This window comes from Drosophila simulans, chromosome 2L (genome assembly GCF_016746395.2).
Source record: "Drosophila simulans strain w501 chromosome 2L, Prin_Dsim_3.1, whole genome shotgun sequence".
In the NCBI taxonomy this organism is placed as follows: domain Eukaryota; kingdom Metazoa; phylum Arthropoda; class Insecta; order Diptera; family Drosophilidae; genus Drosophila; species Drosophila simulans.
Genome location: NC_052520.2, coordinates 9252042 through 9271070, shown reverse-complemented (window position 1 = coordinate 9271070; position 19029 = coordinate 9252042). Strand labels below are relative to the sequence as shown.

General features: G+C 41.9%; 4 protein-coding genes across 8 annotated transcripts; all 4 read right to left on the bottom strand.

The window, feature by feature from the left end:
• Positions 1 to 676: 676 nt before the first annotated feature.
• LOC6731619 lies at positions 677 to 2371 on the bottom strand. Its single transcript, XM_016179845.3, has one exon. It carries the CDS (start codon positions 2171 to 2173, stop codon positions 857 to 859), a length of 1317 nt encoding a protein of 438 aa, XP_016024300.1. The 5' UTR covers positions 2174 to 2371; the 3' UTR covers positions 677 to 856.
• Positions 2372 to 3277: 906 nt separating this feature from the next.
• Positions 3278 to 11665, bottom strand: LOC6731618 (excitatory amino acid transporter 1). Of its 2 annotated transcripts, none has more exons than XM_016179844.3 (11): positions 11410 to 11665; positions 6936 to 7268; positions 6705 to 6800; positions 6471 to 6638; positions 6365 to 6407; positions 5643 to 5685; positions 5396 to 5579; positions 5203 to 5333; positions 4711 to 5140; positions 4559 to 4655; positions 3278 to 4499 (listed from the first exon to the last, which is right to left on the bottom strand). In XM_016179844.3, the coding sequence occupies exons 2-11, from the start codon at positions 7118 to 7120 to the stop codon at positions 4437 to 4439; spliced, it is 1440 nt and encodes a 479-aa protein (XP_016024299.1). In that variant the 5' UTR covers positions 7121 to 7268; positions 11410 to 11665; the 3' UTR covers positions 3278 to 4436. The 2 variants fall into 2 exon arrangements, with proteins under 2 accessions (XP_016024299.1, XP_016024298.1); XM_016179843.3 differs by having other exon boundaries at positions 6936 to 7240.
• Positions 11666 to 13197: 1532 nt separating this feature from the next.
• Positions 13198 to 14394, bottom strand: LOC6731617 (cyclin-dependent kinases regulatory subunit). Its single transcript, XM_002078721.4, has 2 exons — positions 14033 to 14394; positions 13198 to 13962 (listed from the first exon to the last, which is right to left on the bottom strand). Exons 1-2 carry the CDS (start codon positions 14086 to 14088, stop codon positions 13794 to 13796), a joined length of 225 nt encoding a protein of 74 aa, XP_002078757.1. The 5' UTR covers positions 14089 to 14394; the 3' UTR covers positions 13198 to 13793.
• A 348-nt stretch (positions 14395 to 14742) lies between these two features.
• LOC6731616 lies at positions 14743 to 17974 on the bottom strand. Of its 4 annotated transcripts, none has more exons than XM_016179842.3 (6): positions 17181 to 17321; positions 16787 to 17061; positions 16446 to 16728; positions 16142 to 16380; positions 15367 to 16065; positions 14743 to 15236 (listed from the first exon to the last, which is right to left on the bottom strand). In XM_016179842.3, exons 2-6 carry the CDS (start codon positions 17038 to 17040, stop codon positions 15134 to 15136), a joined length of 1578 nt encoding a protein of 525 aa, XP_016024297.1. In that variant the 5' UTR covers positions 17041 to 17061; positions 17181 to 17321; the 3' UTR covers positions 14743 to 15133. The 4 variants fall into 4 exon arrangements, with proteins under 4 accessions (XP_016024297.1, XP_002078756.1, XP_039147977.1 ...); XM_002078720.4 differs by having other exon boundaries at positions 14751 to 15236; positions 16787 to 17128; positions 17181 to 17512; XM_039292043.2 differs by lacking the exons at positions 14743 to 15236; positions 15367 to 16065 and having other exon boundaries at positions 16240 to 16380; positions 16446 to 16545; positions 16635 to 16728; positions 16787 to 17128; positions 17181 to 17494.
• Between the last annotated feature and the right edge of the window lie 1055 nt (positions 17975 to 19029).

Genomic DNA, 19029 nt, shown 5'->3' with positions numbered 1-19029 from the left:
TGTTGCCAATTGTTTATGCCGTTTAAATTTGTTATGCCCATTTGATGTCTCTTTGTGGTTTTATGGCCAAACTTTTATTTATGTGTTTCCCTTGCTTGAGTTTTCGTTCGCGCCAATTGCATTTGATTAGATTTTGTTTGGTTTGTTGGGTAATCAAAATTGAGTCTGAAATGGAATAGGAAATGGGGATACCTAAGTATAAATTGATTTCCTATGTTAAAGTCATCTTAGTTTAAAAGTAAATATGATAAAGCAGTTAACAACAGTGAAGTATTGAACTTGATATAGTCTTGTAGGCAATTATTTCATTTACTAAACTTTTGAAATGCCAACACACAAATATGATATAAACAGCAATCTATGTTAAAGTCGCTTTTTCTTTCTAAATGTAGCAAACTTATTCCCTTTTAATAATTTTACTCTTAAAGGACTTCCTTCTCCGGGTGCCTTGAATATAATTACAGTTTCATTTCCGTACCACCTAGAAGTGAGAATTTGGCAAGCAAACTTGACACAAATGGAAACACGTGCCGCAAAGGGCCACGTTCTCCAATGAGGGCCATTTTGCTTGCAAATTGCAGAAAACATCTTTGAATGTAGTATTACGTCATAAATGACGTCATTGAAAATAAAGTACGAAAATAAGACAGTTGTAAATAATTCATTCAACTTTAAATTAAAAGATTTTTGCACTGTCGTGTATTAAGAATATAGTTCGTATCTCAACATAAGAAAACAAAGGCATATGATTACGATGAATACAACAAAAGGATGCACATCGTTTTCTCAACTGAGATAAGCATAAATTCCTGAATACTGATGGACATATACGTATGAAATTGCCCACTTTCTGTCACTACCGCATCATTTTGATGCCCATGTAGACACCGAAGGCCATGCAGCAGCAGAAGAAGCTGCAGCGCAGCTTTTCCGGGTCGAGTTTTCCTTGACGATCGCAGCAGAGCAGGTGGAAGATGTGCCGGCAGAAGCCCACCCAGGATCGGGATCCTCGCGCTATTTGAGCGTCTTCCAGCACCTCCTCCTCGCTATCATCGCGGAGCTCCACCCTGCCCATCAACTCCAGCATACCGTCATCCGCACGCGAAGGTGCCTCGCTCAGGTAGTTGATGGTCTTCAACTCACGCTCCTGCAGCAGATCCTGCTCGGTGGTCCGCTCCGCCTCCGGAATTCGCTCATCTCCCGCCTTCGCCCTCCACTGCCACCACCAGCTGAAGCGGGGCTTCGAATCCACCGATGGTGCAGTCCGTGCCATTGGCACTTGGCTTTCGAACTCGTGATAAACACTCGATAGGCTAAGGAAACTCTTGTAGTCTCGTAGTTCATGTTGGGATTCCGCACCATTGATCTGTCTCTGAAGTTCCCGAAAGCTGAAGGGATACGGATAGGAGTCTTGGTGACTAAGGTCCTTCCTCTCAACTTCCTGGTCTTCATCCTCTGAAGCACCAGACAGCGTATCCGGTTCACGGTCAGAGGTGGAAGGATTTCCGGCACTATCTTCATCGGAATATTCTTGATAATCTTCTTCATATTCATCAGGGTGAAATTTATGCGTGTTCGTGCCATCGAACACTGGCCCATCCTGGAAGCACACGGGCGCGTTCTCCGTTTCTCCTCCCTGAAAACGCTTTATGGAGTTGGTAATCAATGACCTGATATCCCTGGCAGCCCCCAGGGAAAAGGGCATCTTGAAACCCAGGAAATTATTACCAGAATTTTCAGTATTTTCGTTGTTCATCCTGTTCTGCTGGCTCCAACAAACGTTCTGACGCGGCTCGAGCACCGGGTCAGTACGCTCCCGACGAGTTTGGATATTCCAGCTGGGCGGAGGTGGGCTTCTCAAATTGGTTCGCGGAGATGGCCAGTAAGTTTGCGGTGGCATGGGTTGGTAATAGTTCTGCGGAGGCGGAACTTGGGCGCTGTTCGCGGAACTTTTCATGTTGCACTCCAGGACAAACTGTTGTTGAGCTCGATACTTGGCCCGCACAGTGATCATTGCTATATGAAGCTTGCGCTCTGCCATGCGTCTATTTTGTAAATTGATGGGACCCAGAGTGAGCCCGTGGTTTTTGCACATGGTGCTCAGTTGGGCATCTGTAAGGCGCTGGATATCCTGATAGATGGGACGATCTCTAGTGGCATCATTGATTAGCATGGCTAAAGATTGTCCTTAGAGTTCCGTGCTTAGCTGCTGCTGCTGTAGCGCATAGTTTGGGCAATGGGCATTCACCAGGAATTTTGGGAGTATCTAACTTCAGTCAAATATTTAAGCCGTTTTCAAAAATTTTGGGTTTATCTAATAATAAATGCTGTCAAGTATGCTAGGTCCAACTTGCCTGATGGGTTTTTCTAGGACAATGCTAAAACACAATAATTCAAAACTTTTTACGCTGCGCAAACAAAGAAGCTAGTGAAGTCGAAAGAAGAAAAAGTTGAGAAATCATCGAAATATACTTTTGCTTCGTTGGCTCTTTGTTTTATTTTATTATATTTTTTTGTTTTGACAACCTGCCTGCATATCCTTGCTACCCCAGTGGCAAGGATTCTGTCCCCCTTTGATGGCGCCCAATTTTATATTTGGGGAGCATTGTTTTCTGTTATGGTCCTTTTATTTTCTTTAGGGGCAGTTACTTTTTGGAGAAGGGTTCGTCAGAGCAACAGAAGTACATGCAGATGGGACACTAAATACTTAGATCAAAAGGATGGTAACTTTAAAGGCAAAACTGAAGTCAACAGTTGCCTAACCAAATTGTTTTTCGAAAATGTTAAATTTTTAGCACCAGTTAATTTAAACTGTAGTTTGTAAAATAGCAGGTAATGTTTCAAAACAAACATAATTTCAGGATAGCATTTCAAACAGCACGTACATAAATTTGTAAACTAAAAAAGAAAAAAAAGAGCAAAACTATTTTTTTTTTGTTCTTAATTATTAATATTTTTGAAGTATATTTTTTATTCCAGTTTCGATTATTTTATTAAATGCGCCATCTGTGCAAAATCAAATGCAAACTACTAAAAGCTTTAATTCAATGGTTTGTAAGCTTGCCAAAGCTCTAACTAATTTTAGAACCATCGAAACAACACATTTAATTCATTTAAAATTTGAATGATATACGAAATTAGCCATATCGTTAACTCTTATCAGCCAATAAATGCCTCAAGTATAATGTAGTCTATAAGATATGAAACAGGTCAAATCGAAATGAAACTGCACCCATTTTTGAGAATCCAAATACCTTAAGTTAAAATGCTTGAAAAGTTCGTTTAATATTCATAAAGATTTATTAGTAAACATATATTTAGACTACGCACAACTACAAACATTTTGGTGATTCGTAACCTAAAAAATTCTCCTTTTTGGCTGAAAGCATGGCAAACATTCAAGTATTTAATTAGTTTTATTGATTTTGTATTTATTCATTATTTGGTTGATTTCTGCAAAGATGTGACCTAATTTATGTTAGTTTTAATAATATTTTATAAATAATTCGTTACTCGTATAAATTGACTGTATGTGTGATTGCAGCACTCTATTATTGTCATCCAAGAATTCGGTTTCCACGCTTTAAATATAAATATTTCCATAAAGTTTTATGTATGTATACTTAAGCTATTAAGTATTTACAAAGCTCAACTATGAACACGAACTTGTAACGGCATTTGAAATTGTGGTATGATTTTAATTGGTTTTCGGTTTTGTTGTCACCTATTAGTGTGTTAATTTATCTGTGTTCTATTGTTAAATATTTGTCTTTTTTAATTATTTTGTTTCGCTTTGCTATGTCAAAAAGTTATAGAATATGGTTTAACAAATACTAGATACGAATCTCAACAATTTGCGACCTAATCAAATGCAATTGCTTAAAGTTGGGATTGCTTGCTTGGAATTTAACTAATTTTACTCTTCAATTTTAATACTAATCATAGGGAGAATGTAATGCAAATTTGAACTCAATTTAATATAATTATATTTAAAAATTATGTACACCTTGAAAGTATCCCTAATTTAGGCGATAAATGTTATGTTTTCATCTTAAATCTTATTGCTGTTCTCGCTGTTTTTCGATATTTTCATTTTGGAAAAAACAAACTATTTAACGAATGTGTCACTTAAATTCGTTTCTGGCTTAGTACTTGTACTCTGGCAGATATCTGTCCTCTGCCGGAGGAGCTGCTTCAAATTGATCAATCTGAAAATTAGATACGACTTGGTCACCCAAAATAACTCGCAAACAAACGTGATGACTCCTTCCCAGCCCTGATTCAATACGATCCTGCGACGATCCTTAAAACTCCTCGTCATCGTCGTCGTAGTCATCGCTATCGCTATCGTTGCTGGGCAGGATGTGGAAACAGGCCCACAGCCGGGACATGTCCACTCATCGTTTGCGGTTATAGGCGCCAAGCGAAGACTGCCTTCATTCCTTCATCTCGTGGCCATTGGGGCCCAGCTCGAGGAGCTCATGGGGCTCGGCATTCAGCTGAAGACAAAAATGAATAAGAGTGATGCAAATTTGGGAAAGACATGCTTCAAACTCACCCTATCCACGCTGGCCAGATCATTCTTCGACAGATGGTTAACCAAAATAGTGCCAAGAGCATCGCACATCACATTAATGGTGGTGCGGAAGCGATCCCTGAAATTACAGTGTGTTATTATAAAATCCTTTGATTCAAAATCTTCCGACTTACAGTAGCCAATCGACGGCTATGATGAGGGACACATCCTTCGGCTCCAAGCCCACTGTGTCCAGCACCATGACCATGGTGACGAGTCCGGCCTGCGGAATTCCAGCTGCTCCAATCGATGCCGCCGTGGCTGTTATACTGACAGCCACAATGGTGCCGAAGGAATAGCTCATCTCACGGTATTGGGCGATGAACAGAGCAGCCACAGCCTCATAGAGAGCTGTTCCGTCCATGTTAATAGTGGCACCCACGGGAATGACAAAGCGAGTGACCCGCGGATCGATGCCCATGTTGTCCAAGCATTTGATGGTCAGCGGCATGGTGGCCGAGCTGGAACCTGTTCCAAATGCAGTGGCCAGGACCTGACTAAGCTTGGCAATATAGCGGTACGGGAGACGTCGGGTGCCCAGGAAGAAGATCACCGCAATCGTACCTGAAATTAGAATATATTAAAATTTTTAATTTGAATCATTGTTTATGGTGTTCCTAACTTACCAAAACCGTGAAGGAATAGACCTATCATGACCGTTATGAAATACCATCCTAATGACTGAATCGTCGCTGCTATCGATTCCATCTCAATGATCTTGGCGGCTATCAGGAAGGCAACACCCAGCGGGGAAATCCTAAAGAAATCAATAATCGTTTTCTTAAATTCTTTTTGATATGTAAATTGATCTCGAGTTACCAAATAACCCATGAGGTGATGGTCATCATTGCCTCACTCAGTGTGGTGAAGAAGTCCTGCAGCAGTTGTCCCTTCTCCCGCATTCTTCCAATGGTGGTACCTAGGATGACACTGAACATCACGAGACCCAGGACATTAGAACCCTCGCGCTGAGCCGACTTGAACTCCCAGTTTTCCATGGGCTCTATGTAGGAGAATATAGGAATAAGTTTCACGATGAGTTTATGATGCGAATGTGGGAACTTACGTGCTGGGCTAATGCTAGTGTTCTCATAGATCTCAGTGCGGTGCTAAAATGGAGCAGGTGTAAATAGATTATATATACATTTATATGGATTTTTAACAATATCAAAAACAGTAGTTCGAGAAAAAATATATACATAAGGTGAAAAAATCGTCGCATCATTCACCATCCGTTGCGATTTGGCAGACTTTTTCGTTATCTGTTTTATAAAATGGTAGAATCTGAACAAGCGAAATTGTGGCTTGTCTGTTATTTTCCTTCATTGAGTCAACAATAATCTAATTGGGCGCATGAATATTCATTCGGTTGCCTACACCTACACCAACATCCACTCTCATATGCATATAATTATGGAGGTACAATGTCCACATATCTGCCGCAGGCCGAGCTAAGTACTTTGATTCAATTTGCGTCTGGGGCCTCCTAAACCGTGTTGATAGGACCGCTTCCCTCTCTCGCTCGCTCCCGATTCGCAGTCGCACATGCGATAATTGAAATTTAAGCACTGACACTCACTCACACCGGCTAGCACTTGTGTGAAATCCCCCTACTTGAAGCTGGATTGTAATTGAAATTGTGGTATCCCTATCATGTCAGTTTTGATTATGTGTCGCGCTTTGTTTCAATCAAAATCTCGCCAAACCGCAAAGAATTGAATAATTGCTACCGTTGCTTTCGCCGTTCAACAGTGCGTATGAACGATTCGCCTTGGATCAGAGTCTTACCTGGAACATGGTCGACTGAATGATGTTGTCCGTGAACATGTTTCTATTGGGGTATAAATAAAATGAGTCAGAAGGCGGGTTCAGTTACCGGCAGATCCCCACATACCGCACCAGATCCATAAGCGTGTCTGGGGTGAGCACCTTGGATGCCTTATCAATGCTCTCCGTCTGGGTCTCCACGATCTTGGCTCCCTGGCCGGGACGCAGTGTGGTCACCAGACATATTCCCAGAATCACGGCCGATATGGTGGTCACAAAGTAGTACGTAATGGCTCTGGAGGGATTTAAATTCCATTTTATCTGGGCTATCTAAGTTCATACAGTTTTCTAATTAACTTACCTGGTGGCAATCTTGCTGGACATGCTCAGATCGAGTCCACCAATGGCACTGGTGATTGATGAGACCAAAAGCGGCACAATCAAACATTTCAGCATTCTAAAAATATATGTTATTTATTTTAGTGATCTATATCAATAATTAGGCGAAGGTAACTTTTTGATTTATAGTTCCTATACTAATTCATTAATCTGATCCATCTAAGATGAATTTAGCTGACTTCTTCTTACTCACCGCAAGAAAATCTCGCCGGGGAAGGATATGTACATGATCTCTCTCTTCGACCATTCGCCCGTGCTATTTTTGATGATGAAGCCGATGAGTCCACCCACGAACACACCGATAACGGTGGCCATGGTGAGGACATTCTCCTGCATGAAAGCCTTGAACTTGCCGCCATCCTGTTTGGGTCGCGTCATGGTGACGATCCTTGGATTGGTTCAGGGCCTGGACAACCCTGGGTCCTGCTGGAAACCCCTTTTTACGTACTCTTAAGCACGATTGGCAGTCAATGCGTCGTCTAAGCCTATCTGCTCTCTCTAATATAAAGGGAAATAAAAGGATGTCCTGTGAAAAATAAAGTATTTTCATAGTTATTGTTATATTAGAATCTATTTGTATCGTAAGAGTACCTTAGTTACACCGATCTATATGCAATTTCAAGTTTTCTATATATGATCAAACCGTAAAACTAGTTCCAGATGTTTTCAAGGGGTTAAACAGTAGTGCTTCCTCCTCACCGGGCGACCAGTGATCGACGACTGAGCTTTCGCACAAAGCAAATATTTACAACCCCAAAACGAGTCAATTTGGGCAGCTGGGCTTTTGTGATTTATGCACACATCTAACCCCTAACCCCTTACCTCTGACCCTCATTCCACGGTATCCGAGGGGTGTTACTTTTGACACGAAGCCGGACGGATGTTGTTCAGTGTTCGGTTGGATTTGTTACGGAATATTTTTCAGAACGCTTTTCAAGCGGAAAGGGCGGAAGCGAGAGCTTGATGCTGGAAATTCTAACAAATAAAACTAACACAATGCAAAGAAGTTTACGCTGAATATTAGCACTCATTTAGCATTGACACTCCGGCCAATTATGCACAAATGTGCGAAAACAGCAAACAGTTTCCCAGAAGAATGCAGCTCAATTAATCGATGCACTGCGACTGGGAAACGTGTCAAACTAATAAATTTACATAAACGATCGAATAATGAAAACAAATTTAATGCCTTAACTGGGTGCAAGGGCGACAAGCGAGGCGACGACGGTGATCAGCGATCCAGATAGATCCGATGGAGTCCGATTGCGACTTCAAATTGACACCGTTTGCATCATGGCCATCACAATATCCTCTCAATTGGGATACGCCGCTGGCAATTTGGGATTAATCATAGAATCTTGGCCATTCGAAATTGCTTAGCCAATTGTATAGCAATTGACGAGCAGACAGCGAGAGATTGAGATGGCAGTCAACACTTTTGAATAGCAATCCTGAACTGGGGAGGTGACTAACAAGTGACTGAGATCTCTTAGTTACATCCAATGCAATAAAAGTCAACGGTTCGCATCTGACGACATGAAAATTTACACAAATAGCTAAATATACCATATGTCTAGTGTGCACTCGCTATTGCAAAATATTTATATTAAATAAATTAGTAGATTTTAAAAGATTTTTAGATTTTTAATAAATTTGTACTTAAAAATGAAATACTGTGTAAACTTTAGCTTGACAGATTTTAGCAGTTGGCTGGCCCTTGTGTGGGTGTAACCAACACAGGGTACCAACCGAATGGACTGCACCACCAGTGAGATCACTGATCACAATTGTCTGGGTGCTCCACACCCTTTGGGTGGCCGACGCGATGATAATGCCATTATGTGTCCGATGTTCTCGGCTCCGTCGGCGTTCGGTATCTGTGGTTCGCCTAATTGATGTAACTACAGAACAGTCCAGAAACTGAAACCGATTCTGAGTGGATGATTGGCATGTGCCCAGGTCGTTTGTTGGATGGCATCAGGGGACAGGTGGCGGAGTGGGGTGGGCTTTTCACTGATATGGAAACCTTTTGGCGGCCTGAACTGTGTTTAGTGGCTGCAGTGAGCTGTGTCGAAGCATTTGAGAGCAAGAGGTGTTTATCGGAATAGTTTAATTTGCGAAACGTTTAAGTTGGACACTTCGAGTGAGAAGGCGGCTGTACAGATAAGAATTAAATTTATTAAATTTAGCGGAACTTGAGTGGAATGCACTTGTCATGCAGTTGCACTCGTGCCCAACTAAATTTATTTACTAAGCCGTGTTTCAGTTGTATTAAATTGTCGTTGTTTACATTAATGCATGCACTATTTATTCATATTTTTTCTATTTTGAACTTGACCGTGAATGAGTCTGTCTACATACAGACGTGGGCAGAAATTGTGTTCTATGTAAATATTTGTAATTTGTTAAAATGGTGTGATAGTTGCATTGAATTTCAATTGCAGCGGAAGTTTCATTGATCACTCAAGTTCATTGATGAAAGGATGGGTTTCACACTGAACGGAAGTTAGACCGTCGATGCAGAAGTCATCATAATTAATGGGAATTTAAAACCCAATTTAGCATTTACCACAGCGCGATCGTGGGTGAACTTGAACTTGTCTTCATTAGCGAAATTATAAAACACCCAGCTGCAGTTGATTGGACCTATCTATGATCGTTGGCCAGAACTATTTTTCATAAAGTCTCAAGTAAATCATTTTGTTTTCTGTTTCAGAAATATTTTGCCTGGTATAGTATATATGGGAATCATTTCTTTGCCATATATGATTGGCAGACAGTTTACATGATCACAAATGCCGTACACATTTATTATTGTTGATAGTCAAACACAAATGTATACCCAGGGATGCATACTAATTAACGCGCTAGACTATGACTTATATAACATATGTAGAAGTACTTTTACTACTTTGCTAATTAATGCAATGCAAACTGAATTCAGAGCCCATGTGCGAGGGGCAGCAAATTCATTGTCAATGCAAATTGATTTGCATTTCGCGGGGGTTCGATCGGACAAAGGGGGTTTATGAGGGGCAGATGCCTGACCCACCCACTTGTCTTTGATGTGAGGAAATTTTCTAATAAATTGCCTGAGGAAAACCAGTTAAAGCTGATCTGAGCCCAACTAAAAATCAGTAGTATGTTTGTGCTATAAAAGCAATTATCACCGTTTATTGGATGTATATATGTTAGACAACGCTATGAGTTTATTTACTGTTTCATGGAAAAGTGTAATTACCAAATTTGACCACTAAAAATCTTTATATATATATATATCAATAAATGTTAGAAATATAAGTAAATATGACGGAAAGTTTTGATATTTAAAGGGTGTTTTTAATAAAGGAAAACTAGATGTCAGTTTATTGAAAACTACCTTCAGTTGGTTTTATATGATTAGGAATCTAATCGAAAACATATATTAAATGCTTTTTACCTACATACGTTTAATACACTGCATGACGCTATAATCTCGACTCATCCGACAGCCCTTGTCGTTATAATCTATAGACTGAATGTCTGACTATCTCAAAACAGCAGCTAGACGCTTCCATCCAGATTTAGCTTATCAAGATCATTATGGTTCCGCAAAATGAAGAATAAAAAGTGCAAAAGCACGCGGGTAAAATTCCAGATAATCATTAATCGTAAATTGGAGATTTGGCATATTAATGGGTTTTTTAAATATTTTTCCACGCGCCCGGTTTATGAGCGTTTTTTATTTAGGTGAGAAAATTTAGGCAAATGCGCGAGGGAAGATTTAAAAATTCGCAAACATTTTACATATAATAATATAATTACACCTTCTTAATACGATGTATTTTCCTCATTTTCTCATTATTATGGCGAGAGAGCAGATAAACTATTTTGGTGCATCGCACTTTGTGTGCTAAAAATAAAAAGAATTAAAACCAAAGCGAAACATATGCACATAAACCGTGGTAACAGTTTGACACGCCTCTGTCTATGCAAAAGTGGGTGGGCGTTATACCAAGGTTATTCGGGAGGTTGTTCAGCGTCTTATCAGCCATAGAAATCGGAAATTATTCACGCTTCTCCCTTGGCTCTCAAGAAGAGTAAATCGATTAGATGACAAGTAAATAAATACTGGACGGGAAGCACACTGCGTCTCATCCTCTTGCAAGTTCAGAGAGCCTATAAGCAATAATTTGCGGATCGAAATTCCCCACTAGGATATGTTCCTTATTTTCACACGGTTATCATATATAAAGAACATTTTTCTAAGATTTTAGCTGTGCCATCTAACAGTGATTTCTCAAATATGTTACGGCTTTGTAAGTAAATGAACTAAGGTGTCATAAAAAAATTAATAACATGAATAAATAAAATTTAAAATATGTTTTGGCACACATTTACTACGCCACCGCAAGAATTTAGAAATTTAATTGCTTACAGGGTAGCAAAACAGCGACTAAATACTCATTACCCGGCAACAAAAAGCGTTTCCTCTCACAAGAGACACTCACTTGGAAGCAAATATAAATATTGAAAACACTAACGTAAATTCTCTTGAGTTATTTGAAGGATTTCACAATATGATATTCAAGGCAGAGGATTTCTTTATGTCAAGTTTACAGATTTCTTTAAATATCGGATATAGTCTGATAGCTTGATTATCTGCCAGCAATCACCGTAGAACTTACAAGCAAAGTTATTCACATGTGCCGCAGGCTGGGAACAACTCCCGACGTATTCAAGAACCCTTCAGGCGCGAGCCCTAATCGAAACGGGGGAGGATCGGAGGAGCGCGTGGTCCCGAGCACGCGGCTAAATGGCAACTGACTTCTGATCAGGCAGTGATCCCACACACCGATTCCGAATCCGATTTCTGACGATGTGGTCTGGTCGGCTCTGCTAGCAGCGGCAGTAGAACCTGACTCGTCGGTTTGTAAAACAGTACTAGAAACTAAATCGAAATCAAATTCGAAATATAGCAAGCTACCGCGCAAATTGCACGCTGGCAGCGACGGCGACGTCGGCATCCGAGTTGCGGGTGTGTGTGCTGCTGCTGCCGAGGGTTGACTTTCATTCATCAAAAGCCGCTGCTTCTGCCGACTGCGCTGCCTTTGGCCCATCGCATTTCACGTAACGCATACGCAGCGTTGGCCGCGTAATTTGTCGCGCCTTGTTTCGCTCTGCCGGGCTGGGAGGAGTGCAATGAAAGGAACTCATTATGGTAGTTCCAGTTACTGGGCTTCAACTTTCGATTATTTCCTTTCCATTAGTGGCTGCATTGTGCGGACACTGCACTGATCATCCTCGCATTGTGGGCAATGGCAATCAGGGGATTTTCCGGCCGCTTCAAGGTCTTCCTCTGCTCTAGATGAAAGAAAGCGAGATTCTTTTTAGATCTGGTTTATTATTATGTCATAACTTGCTCGCTCTATAAGTGGGTCAAGTTTGTGCATTACCCAATCCAGCAATGATTACACCTCATAATTTCAAAAAGATCGTGACAAACAACCCCGAAAAAGCGGGAACAATGGGCATAGCCATGGACTACTTGAACCTGATTGAGTACACCGGGAATACAATGGCCAGAATCTAAGGGAACCAGCAAGAATGTGGAACCGAGTCCTAGGCTGACCCAAAGAATGTTAGTCGAGCGTTTCCGGTTTCATATTCGTACCACAATAAATATCATTGGCAGAAATAAAGCAATAAAAATCAGCAGCAGCATCATCACAGCTGCAGCTGCCTTTGATCTGCTTCAATTCGATTTGCCTTGGGGGCCAGTTCCAGTTCCATGCTGGTGGGAAATGAGTGTGGTATGCTCAAACTGCGGAAGAGCAGGCCGGAGGATGGGATGCTGCTAAGTGGCGGGCCACAGTTGACAGCGATTGCCGTAGTCCCTAAACGTGGCAGCCGGGCATTTGGACTCCCCAGCCCACTGGATCTGCCCCTTCGGATGGGTCAGCGCTGGTTCATGTGGAGAGGTGAGGTGCTGCCATGGGCACAGTACACACATTCGGACCGGAACTGTCGATCTTCATTTTTGACACTGGAAATTTCACAAGTCACACACCAGCGAAGATTGTTGAGGTTGGAAATTGCACGCCAATCGGGTTGCTATGTTGTGGTATATAAATAACTGAATAATTAGATTCTGGTCGGTGTTGATGGACCCAAGTTAATTCAGAAAATGCCTCGTAATGAGGATGAGCCTTTGGTGGGGGGCCTAAGAAGCGGTCGAGTTAGGACAAGCTCTAGCCAATCCGAATTGATTAAAATATATATCTAGATAGCTGGGAAGATACAGTAAACAAAACTTTGTTCTAATAACAAGGCGATTGCGTATATTGTTTACTTACTCGATTTGAAACGAAGCTCACGATCGAAATATACGAATACTTCTCACTCACAATTATATGCTGGCTTGCGTTTCTCTATAACCATTTGTAACCCAAAACTTGATAAGAGAAACATAAAGATTTAATCGATTAGGGAAAACTTCAAGCAATCAACGCTTCAAGCCTCTCCATACATTAAACATATTTATTTTAAGTTTATTATATTATGTGTATTATTGATTAAGAATTTCAAGATCACAAATCAGATTTCATTTAAGCTTATAAGAAGTGAGCAAAATTCTTCTTTTCGCTTCCGTTTCGAAATGGCAACATGGTAAAATTCGTGGGAGCTTGAGGAATAATTAAGAAACGCTGCCTCAGAAATATCTCCCAGCACTAAGGTGTACGAAAATGGCAAACTTATCATTAGCTTTAGGTGCTATATAAATAGAAGGGGATAATGCGGGGCAAACATGTTAAAAAGAGAGTATTACAAAGCACAAACAGCACAAACAATAAGTAGTTCCTAGGGGATTCCTGAGTACCTATGATAATGATGATGATGATGTTGTTGATGTTTGTGCAACAGTTGGTTGTTTGGCAGCAACCACCACCACCGCCAATACAGAATATCGGCAGCAGCTGCCGGATATATAGGTATGTGCTACAGGCTATGTGGTTTCGAAGTATGTGTATCTGATGCAGTTGTTGTTGCTACTGCTGCTACCGCCGGTTATCTAATCCGTTTTGGGTCGCCGAAACAGGAGGATGTGAGGCTCCGGCTTATGGATCATGTAGTGGATCCATCCGCGCGACTGCTGCACGCCAATTGATCTCCACTCGGCCTCCGTCATCAGATGGGTCTTGGGCACCATTTTGACCAGCTCCTTTGGCAAAACCACATGTCTGCGGGATGAGGGTATTTTACAGTTGCTTCTCTGCGTCCAACTGGTCGCGGGATCAAGGCGGCACTCACCTGTACTCGAACTGCTCATCGTAATACTTGTCGGAGTAGTAAATATCCTTGCTCATCGTGTCCGCGCCTGGAAATTCCAGGAATTTCGATGCAATGGAAAGGCGAAGTGCGCGCTGTGGAACTTGGCGTCTCTTTTTTGGACCGTCGAAGGCGGCTCCTGCGGATTCGATGTCGCAACTGTCCCCGTGGTGCTGAATCAATAGGAAAACACTGCAATTGCTTTTTAGGTACCAACTTCTCGGTTTTTATCACAATTTAGGTTGATTTATGTACTGGAATTTACGTTTGGTTTGGAAATTTTTTAAATCAAGTGACGCGCTAGAGAAAAGTGTGGCCGTATTAATAGAATTGAAAAATACCATTTTTTCTTGAAATACAATTTCAGCGCTCTCGCTAAATAAGGGTTATGCACTCGCTATAAATGGGGTGTGACAAGGATAAAGAGTGACCGCTTGGTCAAATCAAAAAAAAAATAAAAATACCAAGCGCGGGAAGTTCAAATTTTTAAGTTATCAAACATGTGTACTAATAACAAATGTAAATTCGATAAAATTCGATAAAAAAGGTTAAAAGCTATTTTATTTGCATTTATATTTATTTATAGTATTTTATTATTATTTATTTATTATACCGGATGCTAATGCTAAAGCTATTATTGTTTTAAATAAATATTTACTGTCAAAGAAATCCGTTTATATATATAACAGCTTGCCCAGTGCAACCTCGACTTACCATACCTAAAAATTGCGAATATTAAGATACTTAATGGGCGAACATTTGATCACTTGAAAGCTTTCCGTACAAACTAAAAGCAAGTGTTGAGATATAAATACTCTCGTAAAATTGTCTGACCATTGCTATTAAACTCCCCAAACGGCCACGCCCACTGTCTGCGTGAAAAGCCCTAAAAGGCCGTATGCAGACACATAAATTCGGCAGCATTTTCGGCGTCGGCTTTCAACTCGTGCGAAATCTTACATAAATTTCCGGCGCGGACAACCCACAACGAAGTGGAGAGCATCGCGGGACCAGGAAAACCAAGGATACGAATTGCAGGAGGGTCGATGAAGGTAGAATGCATTTATGTAACGGAGGGAACACCTAATGGTTGCGTTCGTAGTACTGCGCCGGAATAAAGACCCAGTTCTTGGCCAAGTCGTTGATGGCCTCCTGCATCAGTCGGGACAGCAGATCCATGATGTGACTGGAAGTAAGGAATCAATTAATATTTCCAATAAATTATTTGAATTATGATTTAAGGGTATTTTAAAATCAAAAACCAGTAGATATTAAGTAACACCCTAATAGACTCCGTTTTTCCCACGAAAACTTACTTTCGATCAATTTCCGATGCTGCCTCCAGGGGAGTCGTCTTATCCGGGGACACCACTTGCTCGTAGGTCTTGACCACCTTCTGCCGCTTGCGTTCGCCATTGATTCGCATGAACTTGGACTTGCTGAGGTACTTCCAGAAGAGCTTCTCGAAAATGGTGATCCGCTGGTCAATGGCCATGCTGAGCTCGATGATCTCGTTCGGATTGAGTTTGTTCTTGGCCACCAGTCGGGAGATCAGCTCCTTGCGCTCGGCCTCTTTGCGCTGCTCCTCGGTGTTCGGTGCAGGTGTCGATGGTCCGTCACCCGAGCCGTTGCCTCTCCTGGCTTCCCCTGGACCAACTTGACTACAGGGTTCTGGTCCAGCCGTGGGGTCGATTCTATCGCCCGGTTCCACCTCCTCAGAGTCCAGAGCGGGCTTAATAGTGGTGCGGATGTTCAGGTGCAGATAAACGTGCTCCACGTAGCTGTCCTCTTTCCATTTGGGATCGTCGATGGACTCCACCTCCTCCAGCTCCTGCTTTGCTATGATGGTGGCGCGATCAAGGATGCGGTGCACCTCCAGCACGATGGGAACGCGGCGGAAGTGGACCAGTCGGTCAAACACCGTCACTCTGATCTCGCACAGCTTCGAGTGATGGCCCTTGAGCCGGAAAATAGGCGGGTTGAACACAACCGCAAAAAAATCGTTGATTATGTAGCTGCAAAAGGTAAGTAAATGAAATTGGAGCTTTGGCTTTCTGGATCAAATGGGTGCCACATCTATATTTAGCCTACCTCTGCCATCGGAACTCCATGCATTGCTGTCCGTAGTTATGGACATTGACGAGCTGCGTCCGATCTTCACGCAGGCAGACTTCGAAGTTCACTCTATTAGGGTAGATGACGTGCAGGAAGTCGACGCATTCTCGCTCCTTCAAGGGCATGTCCGTCTGCTCCTTCTCGTCAGTCAGCACGCCTCGTGCTTTAATTTTGTAGCGAGCCTTGGTATTTTCATAAGTTAAGACAATTTCCGCCTGAGTGATATATAAATTATAGCTTATAGAGAAAAATGTCTGGTAACATATATATGGGGGGTAACCTCATTTTCGTAGTCCAGTGGTCGATAGTCCACCAGGAGGGGCCACACACTCTGTCGAGGCACGGTGAGATTCATATTGAGCAGCTTGAGGCCACGATCCCTTGAAGCAAACGAGAATGACAAGTGTGACATCGTGATATTTTGGACCCACAACGGCTGCGTTATATGGTAAAAGCTTTTTATGTTTACCGGCAGCAGCTCTTTAGTGAGTAGACACTTTTCGGGGTCGAAGGACGAGATCTCCAGATGAAAATGCCATAGAAACTTGCGATTGTCTTCAGTGCTGAATAATGAAATCATATTTCATTACATACCACTTTCTTCCAACTGTATTCACTTACTGAACTTCGTAGGTGAGCAGGTGTTCGCCGTACAAGAAGAAATAGGCCGTTACGGTGAGGGCCACCACCTCATCTGGCTTGATAGACAGGATCTCCTGGCTGATGTGGAGCAGTCTGCGGTGTGGGCAGTGGAAGAGCTGGCGGAACTGGTTGAATCCGACTTGGGTCTGCAGCGGCTGGCATTGACAGTTTTGGATACGCTTTAGAGTCAACTTGGCGTTCGCGGCCGATAGATTACGGATCCAGAAGACCATTTTCAGGGGATGACTGTGGATCTGGCGAATAGGGATCTTGAATGTATGCTCATGCTCTATGCGGTTCGAACGCAGCTTCCGATTCAAGCTGCGCATAGGTTAATGGTTATAGCCTCGACGCAACTTAGTATCCTTCTCACCTGGTTATTTCAAAGCTCTCCCAGTAGAAGATCTTCAGGATGGGCGGTCGAATGACAGTCAGATTGTCCACCATCAGCTTCTGGTAGATGGCCGGAGGTTTAAACGTCCCACATGGCTTTCGAACTGGAACCGAAGGGGAAACTTCTTCCATCTTCAACTATAAAATATATACTCTTCTGCAGACCGATAGTTAAATATTTTATAGTAAACTGTTCACTAAATTATTTTTGACCTGACATAAAAATCTCCACAAAACATTCTCACTTCTTTAAATTATAAAGGTCCCGCGACTATACTACTCGTATATCAATAACAGTGGTCCAACTTTTTTATCTGAAAGATTCTTATTTAGGTAATATCTGTGGTATTTTTCATACATTATTTATCCATACCGTTAGTTGGGGGTGCCCCTGCTTGGCCAAAATGCAAAAACCATAGCCATGAAATGCAAAGCGAGAACGCGAGTGGGCGCCCATGCTCACTGTACACCTGTGCGTATGTGTGTTCCTCGATAATCCTGCGTACAATTCGTTTTTGTTTGTGAATTGACAAAGTGCCAAAGGCCAAGTGGGCGGTCGGCAGAAAAAGAGCAAGAAAAAGACATTAGTGTCACAGTGGAAAACAAACCTCCTGCCGAGAGCCGAGTTCCAGCACACACGCACACCACTACTTGCCCCGCTGTGTTGGTGTGTGTGTGCGTGTTCAGGTGAGTGTCCTTGCACGTGTGTGCGACTGCAGTTGAGCTTCATCGAGAAAACATCGTTTACAGTTAGTGCGCTGACAGTAGCAAAGGTGAAAGACCAACAGCAATTATTGTACAGTGGAGCCTCTGAAAATGAGTCGTGAAGAGGTACGAAACTATTGAATAGGATTTACTTAAAGCTGACGCCATTGACTAAAAATTAAATATTTGTAAACTCAGCAGCACATAAACCAATTAATTATCATATTATTAATACCTCTGCTTTAACTATTTAATAGTATTTTTGTTGATTCTTGATTAATGATTATTGATTTTTGCACACATGTATGGTAATTTAGATGTAGATTAATTCGAACTTATCATTTAAACGAAATGCAATTTAATTTCCCCACAAATCGCATGCATATTCACATAAGATAAGCAGTTTTTTTTCTGTTGTCCATTCTCTGACAAGCCAATTGGTATTTGCATATTTTAAAAATTTGCACTATTAAGCTGTTTCCATTTTTTGTTCTTCTGAAACCATATCAATTGCGGTTGGTTGTGATTCGCACTTAATGTCCACTGTCCTGACAGCAGCTACAACCTGTGTGCATCAATCACAACCTTTGACAGTGTCGCTGCCACGCTTATCAGTCATGTCCTTGTCCTTCACCCCCTCTCCATCGCCATCATCAGCAATCTGGCGTAACAATGGTGGAAAATGGTCTATGACCAGAATACAGAACTGCAGGAATCCCAGAATGAAAAGGCAGCTGCAATTGTCGCCGCCTTTCCATCTTGTTCCTCATTGCCGAGTCCTTTTGCCAGAGGGAAATTATCCTGCGAGTGTTCCAGTCGGTTGCCACCGTTGCATTTCGCTCAAACCGTTCCAGCTCCAAACGTTTCAGCTCAATTCCTCTGCGAGGACCAACTTTATGTTTTAAGCAAATATTTTGTATCCTTTTTTGTGTTGATGTTGTATGAACTGTTGACCAGCGACAACTTGTTGGCCAATTGTTGCGGTTAGACTTTGCGATGCCTGTGGTTTTTGAGGATGTTCGGTTGAGGGGTAGTACCAGCCTCTTGATGGCTCAGTCAACTCCTTGAAAGTGTCGCTGGCTGTGCATAATTATGGCTTAATTTGCAGCTTCAAGCAGGCCCAA